We start from the raw sequence: 9092 nt of genomic DNA on the forward strand, positions 1-9092 counted from the left end.
AGAGAAGATACAGCTAAGAGAAACACAGTCTTTAATGTAAGAAGACGATCCGATATCTCCTCGATAGGCTCAAAGGGAGGCCTACAGAGAGCTTCTAACACCACAGCGAGGTCCCAAGGAGGGACACGAGATCGTACCTGAGGCCTCAGCCTCATCACACCGCGAAGGAAACGTGTAACCAGAGGGTCCTTGCCCACCGAGTGACCACCAAGAGGGGCGTGGTAGGCCGCTATGGCCGCCACGTAGACCTTCAGGATGGAGTGGGTTAACCCCGCGGAGAAACGGGCCTGCAAGAACTCCAGCACTGTACCAATCGGGCAGTTAACTGGGTCAAGCAGGCGGTCTCCGCACCATGAAGTGAAGAGCCTCCACTTCAGGGCGTACAGTTTCCTCGTTGAGGGAGCTCTAGATTGGAGGATGGTCTCAACAACCTCGGTTGAGAGACCAGATGCTATGAGTTGTCAAGTCAAGTCACCTTTATTTATATAGCGCTTTTAACAATACAGATTGTGACAAAGCAACTGCACAGCATTAATTAGGAAAATAGTGTGTCAATAATGCAAAATGACAATAGTAAACACTCATTTTTCAGTTAAAGACAGTTCATCATTGAATTCAGTGATGTCAACATCCAGCTCAGTTTAAATAATATCTTTGCAATCAAGTCAACGATATCGCTGGAAATTAAGTGTCCCCAACTAAGCAAGCCAGAGGCGACAGCGGCAAGGAACCAAAACTCCATCGGTGACAGAATGGAGAAAAAACCTTGGGAGAAACCAGGCTCAGTCGGGGGGCCAGTTCTCCTCTGACCAGACGAACCAGCAGAACGGAAAAATCAATATAAGACGTAATAAAACCATATACCATTCAAAAGTTTGGGTCAGTAAGATTTTTTAAAGAAATTAATAGTTTTATTCAGCAAGGATACATTAAATTGATCAAAAGTAACAGTAAATACATTTTTAATGCTATAAAATATTTCTGTTTTAAATAATCCCGAAAAAATGTATCACAGTTTCCACAAAAATATTAAGCAGCACAACTGTTTTCAGCATTATTAATAATAAGAAATGTTTGATGAGCAGCAAATCAACATATTCGAATGATTTCTGATGGATCATGTGACACTGAAAACTGAGTAATAATGCTGAAAATTCAGCTTTGCCATTACCAAAATAAATTATATTTTGAAATATATTAAAATAGAAAACCGCTTTTTTGAATTGTAAAAATATTTCACAAAACTACAATTTTTACTGTATTTTTAATCAAATAAATGCAGCCTAAGAGACTTCTTTAAAAAATATTAAAGAACCCCACACTTTTGAATGGTACTGTATATGTTCCTGAAAGAGCCACCTAACTTTGTCATAGGCCCTGTCCCAAATGGAACACTTCATGTGCACTTGCAGTCTTACGGACTTACAATGGCCACCGCGTGCGCATGTCCGTTAAGTCCACAAGACCGTAGAGCGTCCCATTCGTCATTTTTACGTTCAGAAGGGTGCTTGCGAGCATGTGCCCTGGATCCACACTTCTGCCGAGCTTCGCAGCGGACTTCTACTCGACAGTCAAAGTGGCATTACGTCACAAGAGTGTGGACTCGGAGAAAGACCTTTAGGGTTTAGGTTGCCATTTGGGACAGGGCCATAGTAATTACTAATGTATTATTCAGTATGTCTCATTCATTTATTTTCCAGCAGGAGGCTTTTATTGGCACTTATGACGATACACACAGCTTTGGGGGTGAGTATTATCTTGTATTATCTTCATAAAGTTGTCTTAACGGTTTCACAATGTTCAGATGAGACTGCTGGCTGAGTCAGTAAATGTCTTTTTCCCCTACATAATTCAGATGGATGTGGTAAAAGCTGTATTTGTATATGCTGGACATTTTATGTTTATTAGAGTATTGCATCATTAGCTTAGCAACATGTTAAAGAGATGAAAACTGTCATCATTTACCCATCTTCATGTCTGTCTTTCTTTTGTGGAGAAATGCTGAGAAATGTTTGTGTTTAGTTTTTTTTCACAATGAAAGTCAGTGGTCACTAAAACTGTTTGGATACCAACATTGTTTTGGAGAAGAAATAAAATCATACAAGTTTTGATTTACATGAGGGTCAGTAAAAGATTACAGAAAGTTGAAATTAATGATGACAGATTTAACAGGCCTGTCACTAGGGGTGAGAAAGGTGGTGATGATTATGAGTTGAGTTAACTGAGTGGGACCGGCAACAAAATTTCAATATCAACAACCTGCACCGGATATAGCGATGACTTTAACATTAATGTCTATTGAAATCAAAAGTACATTTGAGTTGCTGCTCTATGTAGAGCATAAGTCCATTGACAATAGTGCAATAAAGTGCTGCTCAAACAGAAGTTGTTTGAAACCAAGCAGCTTTTTGTTGGCCAACACAGTGAATTTGCATGACCAACTTGAACATGAGCAAAATCTGCGAAGGGAACTTTTCGCTGTCACTGGAAACTCCCAAACACTCGGATTCTTATTGGAATACAGAGCGCCTAATGATAATGGGAAAAAATATGTAATTGGAGGAAAAAATATATTTCAATGCTTTTGCATTCTCCCTCAAAAATATTGTATTCCTCAAGAAACGTTATGTTCTTTTGCAAAACAATTGAGTTCTCTCACAAAATTATTGCACCTTCCTGAGAATCTTTGCATTCTCTCACAAAAGTATTGTTTCCCCTGAGAAAAGTTGTATTTGCTTACAAAAACTCTGAAATGTAGTTTTTTCTCACACCTCATATTATGTCTGTCAGGGGAAGGCACAATCTTTGCTAGCAAACTCAAAGTTCCTCAGGGGAATGCAGTATTATTATGAATGAGTGCAAAAGTCCCTGGGGGAACAGAGTACTTTTGCAAGACAACACAAAAGCATTGAAATAACTTTCCTCCTATCTTATTTATTACAATCACCATGTTCCTTTTGGGGATCTGTATTTAAGTGACTAGATTTCAGCTGCAAAATTTTACAGAGCAATGGTGTGACCACCACTTTTGATTGTGAGATCAAAGTATGATGAAGAGGTCCTGTGTTGATGCAAAACACAAATCTTAACAAGTGAAGCAATGTTTTATAGCACTCATCTTTTGATTTCACTGGCATAGAACGGCCTTTGAAGTCAAGTGGCATATGATCCAAAGGGGCTATGATGGCATAAGGGATCCAGAAATCCATGGAAAAGGTTAAAGATCTTTCATCCCCAGCCACCCATGATTTATAGATGCTTCACTGGGAATGATTAGTTAACAGGAATGGATTCTGTTATCGTTTGTGTGTGCTTTCCTGCCAGGTTATTGATGAGTGTGTACTGTAGTTTGCCTCATCTGTCCATAAGGCCTCCTTTCAGGCATCGTCTCTGAGCTGAGCTTGGCTGATAGAATGCAAAGGCACAGATGGATACAGAACATTACTTATGAGGGCAGATGGATGGCGATTGCCATCATGCCTTCACTAGCACTGAACAGAGGAAGAATGAAGAGGGAATGAGAGCCAAAAAGGTAGATAGTGAGGTATAATCGCTGAGAAGTTAAGAAAACATCGTCTACATCGATGCCCGTCCTTGCTTTTACATAAGAGAAGAGGAATGCAGACATATTTCTAATGTAAACAATCCAACTAAATGAGTTGTGCAAAATTCTGTCATCATTCATTCGCTTTTGTGCTGCTCCAAACAAGTTTTTCTTCCATAAAATACCAAAGTAGATGTTTTGAATAAAGTTTGTTTTTGCATGGATTTGCAAATAATACTAAAGTTTAAGGGATTTACCTGAATAATCACTGTTTACTAATAATCTTTTCTTCTGTTGATCTGTTTACTGCTTAGACCAGGTCATTGAGTGCAAAGAACTATTGATTCTTGAATCAAGCCTGTACTTTTCCAGTGCACTCTCATGAAAGGTTCACTGAAAAGATCTAACTGAAAAGAACTATTGATTGTTAAATCAAACATCATTAATTCTCCAACGAGATCTCATAAAAGATTCACTAAAATATCTGGGTAAAAAGAACTCTATTCTTGAATCAGACATCACTACTCCAATTAACTAATAGTAATAAAAAAACTCACTGAAAAGATCTCTTCCAAAAGACAATTCATTCAGTCACTATTTTTCAAACAAACTCTCATAAACACGTCAAGGAGAGCTAGGGTGAATGTCAGGTTTTTCAGTGAATAGCAATTTAAATTTCAGTCTTTTCCTCAGAAAAAGCTATTGAATGTATTCAGAACATTTGGAGTGTAGAGGTGTGTGGTGTGGTCCACTTTCGTTTCACTGAAAGAACCAGGATATTCTCCTTTTGTGTTCTGTTTAAGAAAGAAAGAAAGCCATACAGGTTTGAAACGACATGAGGGTGGATCAATAATGCCAGAATTTTTAGGACGTTATGGAATAGCAGAAAAGTGAGAGTGTACTGATGGCACAGATGCAGGTTCCTGCACACATGATTTTGCCTAAGGCATTCTGTCTGATTCTGTGTGAAGGGGGTCAGGGGTAAGTTGTAAACCTGAACAAAAATGACCAGGTGTCACAAAGCAGGTGCTTCCTCACACACACACACACAGACACACACAGAAAAAGTTATCAGAAACACATACCCGCACATACACATGCACACATCCTGTCCCTCATTTAGATGACTGACAGGCGTACATTTTCTGACTCGGTGCATGAAGGAGTAACTTTTAACCTGACAATTTACAGTTCCAGTCAAAAGTTGGACGCACTTGAGTTTGTTTCACATGAGCTGTCAAACCTTTTGATCTAAAGGCTTAAAATGCTTGGAATTAGAGCAGACAAATATAAATTGGTTTAAATAAGCTGGGTTTGTTATGTTAAACATTTGCCGACCTAGACATTTCTTAATGTTCCAAATTCCTAGTTTGAATGACTTTTGCTGTTATTGCAAAATGTAAAAAAATAAATAAATAAAATAAAGGCGCAGCTGTGTCCAACTTTAATCAACTAGTAGTTATGTGAGTTGCAAAGTATTCACAAATTAAGGCACAATTTGTTTGTCCAGCCCAATTCATAGGCCAACATTACTCATTTAGCCCAAAGAGTTATCTGCTGTACTGTCTCTGATTGGCTGCCTGGTCAACATCCTGTCGGAGGTGCAGAGTAAAGCGGGCATACAGGTAGGGAAGAGCAGATGGATGGGGGAAAGGTACACAAAGAAAAAGATTTTAAGCACACCCAAATGTCTCAATACATAAATTCTTGTAAATCAGTACCACTGGATTTGTGATTTCCAGACCTTGAAAAGTCATTACGATGGGGTACAATTTAAAAAAAAAAAAGACATGAAAATATCTGTAGTTTGTATATTAATTTTTGTGGCTTTGCTCGGCTCTAAAATACTGTTTAAAAGTTTGGGTTTGGTAAGAATTTGTAATGCTTTTGAAATGAGTTTCTTAGGCTCACCAAGGCTGTGTTTATTTGATCACAAATACAGTAAAAATGGTAATGTTGCTATTATTGCAGTTGAGGTGATTTTGTGCTTGGGAAGCATTTCCTATCAGTCTTGAAAACTGTAATGCTGCTAAATATTTTTGTGGGCTCTTTGATGAGTGGAAATGTGAAAAGAATGGCATTTATTTAAAAAAAAAAAAAGGAAAACTTTAATTTATTTGAAAAATATTACTGACCCCAAAGTTTTGAACTGTATTGTATTATTATTATTTTATATATTTATTTATTTTTGGCTGAATTTCCTGACAAGTGTGGTTTTGGAAAGTGGCTTTGGTGTGGCTTTTCATTTACACAAAACCAAAGCTTAAATCCTAAGATTACTTACATACTTCCTAAGATATTGTTACGCTGTTTTTTTAATGGTATTGTTACATACTTTGTTGAAGACCAAGAGTCAAAACATAGCTTGATCCTTTAAGACAAAACCAAACTCCAACTTAACATCATCAAGTGGAAATAAGCCAGGATCAAGTGTAACTCAATCTCAAATAATTTAAGTTTGTGATGGTGACAGGACAATGCACAGTACAGCTAACATGAGGGAAAGAGGGATGGAAAAGGAGGGAGCAAGACAGAAGAAGTGAGGGAATAGGGGAAGCGTGTCTTTCAGTCATGCAGCAACCATCGTACCAACTCTCAGTCTTGTACATCTGATTGACTTGGAGTGAAGCATGCAGTTATGCTTATCAGCCAGTCAGCACGCATCATCTCAAACCAGTTGATGTCATCACCCAGCACTTAAAACCATTAACTCTTGTGTAGGTCACAACCCCTTTAAAACAGCTGCTATTAAATATGTGTTGCATATGCATATATAGTATATACGCTACCGTTCAAAATGTTAGGGTCAGTAAGATTAAAAAACATTAATATTGTGAAGAAAGAGTTGATTTATGAGGAGAGCAATCACGTTTATTTTCTAAAACCAAAATAAAACTGAACACCTCAAAATTACAAAGCAAACAAAAAAAACGATATCTTTCAAAAAGGTCTCTTCAGTAGGCTATAATGGATAAATGTGTGCCTTTCTGTGCATCACATGTTCATTTGAGATGTTTGTCTATGTTTAGACACTGCGCATGCGTGTGCGATAAGTGTGCTTTTGTGAAAGAATGGCGTCTGATTGCAAGTACGGTTTATCACTCTCTCTCTCTTCCTCTCTTTACGTGGTTGACTACCTCCAAACAGACATAACACATCTGACCTAAATTTCCTCTCCCGCTTGTACTTAATGTGCTCACATATTTCAGTCTGTGCCTCCCATCTCTTTTTTGTCTTTGTGTCTCTTTCTCTATCTCTTTCATTATCTTTTTGTTTACATTCCTGCCATTGTGCTTCTTAGGTCACGTGTATGTCTGTGGATCTCTCGTCGTCTAGTCTAGTTTGCTGTGCAAACAATGGAAATATATTTTCAAAAACCCTGGAGTAGACGAGACAAGCATCACATGTACTGATACCTATCAAAAACATGGCAATTTGTGATGTACGATACATGATGTGAAAAAGTTGACGCTGATCTTGGCCTATTGTAGCTGGAATAAAACTTCTATTTTGCATTGTATGAAACTTGGTTATTCATGATAGCACCTCTGGTTATTTTTGAGCAAAGTAAGAAAAAGTATTAAGTTGTGCATTTCAAGTTTTATCTTATGTTGATTTTTTGAAACATCTTTTTCCTGAAGGAACGGTAAACAATAAATAAATATAAATTAAAACATTTAGTAAATTGAATGAATTAAAATTCCAAATATGAAACTAAATCGTGAAATAAATAAATTCGTATATTTAAACATTTTGTTTTATGTATTTAGTAATAATAATAAGTTTAATTTATATAGCGCCTTTCCCAAGCTCAAGGACACTGCACAATGACAAAAGCAAATACATTCCTACATACATGGACAAGACATTTTCCAAGTCCAGAACATGTGGTTGCAGTTGCAAACCACAGTAATAATACAGTATCATAATAAAAAAAACAACAACATTATAACAGGTAGTATTGGTAGAACATATAGGTTTTGAGTTTAGATTTAAATTCGTGGAGTGTGGTTATTGTCCAGAGAGCCAGGGGCAATGTGTTCCAAAGTTTGGGAGCCATAACAGAGAAAGATCTACCTCCCATAGATAATAGGTGAAATCTCGGAACACAAAGAAGTTGAAAATTTATAAATTTTAAGTGACCCTGGACCACAAAACCAGTCTTAAGTAGCACGGATATTTTTGTAGCAATAGCCAACAATACATTGTATGGGTCAAAATTATCGATTTTTCTTTTATGCCAAGAATCATTAGGATATTAAGTAAAGATCATGTTCCATGAAGATATTTTGTAAATTTCCTACCGTAAATATATCAAAACTTAATTTTTGATTAGTAATATGCATAGCTAAGAACTTCATTTTGACAGCTTTAAAGGCAATCTTCTGAATTATTGGTAGAACATATAGGTTTTGAGTTTAGATTTAAATTCGTGGAGTGTGGTTATTGTCCAGAGAGCCAGGGGCAATGTGTTCCAAAGTTTGGGAGCCATAACAGAGAAAGATCTACCTCCCATAGATAATAGGTGAAATCTCGGAACACAAAGAAGTTGAAAATGTTGAAAATTTATAAATTTTAAGTGACCCTGGACCACAAAACCAGTCTTAAGTAGCACGGATATTTTTGTAGCAATAGCCAACAAAACATTGTATGGGTCAAAATTATCGATTTTTCTTTTATGCCAAGAATCATTAGGATATTAAGTAAAGATCATGTTCCATGAAGATATTTTGTAAATTTCCTACCGTAAATATATCAAAACTTAATTTTTGATTAGTAATATGCATAGCTAAGAACTTCATTTTGACAGCTTTAAAGGCAATCTTCTGAATATTTTATTTTTTGCACCCTCAGATTCCAGTTATTCAAATAGTTGTATCTGAGCCAAATATTGTCCTATATCCTAACAAACCATACATTAATGGAAAGTGTATTTATTTATTATTTTACTTATTATTATATTTAGAGATTGACTGATATATCGATTTACCAATATTTTTCCCGATATTTAAGCATTTTCAAATAATCGGATATCGGTTTTGTAATATCGGATTCACCGATAAACGCCGCTATCTTGTGGATGTTTTGAGAATTGCGCGCAGGATCACCATTGCAGCTCATCTGAGGTGAAACTAGACAACAACAACGGCTTGCACGGGTACTTGATTTACTGTAGTTAGTAAACTTTATTTAACATAACAGCCATTAATGCACAAATTAGATGTATTACATAAATGCCTGATATGCAGTTTATGCAGCTTGGCTCGAAGAAATAGAGACGAACTCACGGAGTCACGTAAAATAATCCGTCAAGTCCTCTCCCAATAAAGACGTAACTTTGCATTAATTAAATAATACAGCCATGAATGAGCGCAGGTTGAAAATAAAAACGCTAAATTTAATTCTCTGTCTGTTGTCTATGCTCATACTTGGTCTCGTGAAGGCGCTTTCATATTGCTGTTCACTCACCGGGTTAATGCTCAGGAAATGCTCCAGCACGGCTACAGCATGTAACTTTTAACAAGATTCACTTGTTTAAAACACCCTA

General features: G+C 36.7%; 1 protein-coding gene across 1 annotated transcript in view; it reads left to right on the forward strand.

Annotated features, from left to right (window-relative positions):
• col4a4 (collagen, type IV, alpha 4) overlaps positions 1 to 9092 on the forward strand; it is a 65863-nt gene that overhangs the window by 3119 nt on the left and 53652 nt on the right. The window contains exon 3 of the mRNA XM_016274278.1: positions 1701 to 1746. Coding sequence (XP_016129764.1) covers positions 1701 to 1746 — 46 coding nt within the window. The remainder of the gene's footprint in view (positions 1 to 1700; positions 1747 to 9092) is intronic.

This window comes from Sinocyclocheilus grahami, unplaced genomic scaffold, assembly GCF_001515645.1.
Source record: "Sinocyclocheilus grahami isolate Dianchi unplaced genomic scaffold, SAMN03320097.WGS_v1.1 scaffold6.1, whole genome shotgun sequence".
Taxonomy (NCBI): Eukaryota; Metazoa; Chordata; class Actinopteri; order Cypriniformes; family Cyprinidae; genus Sinocyclocheilus; species Sinocyclocheilus grahami.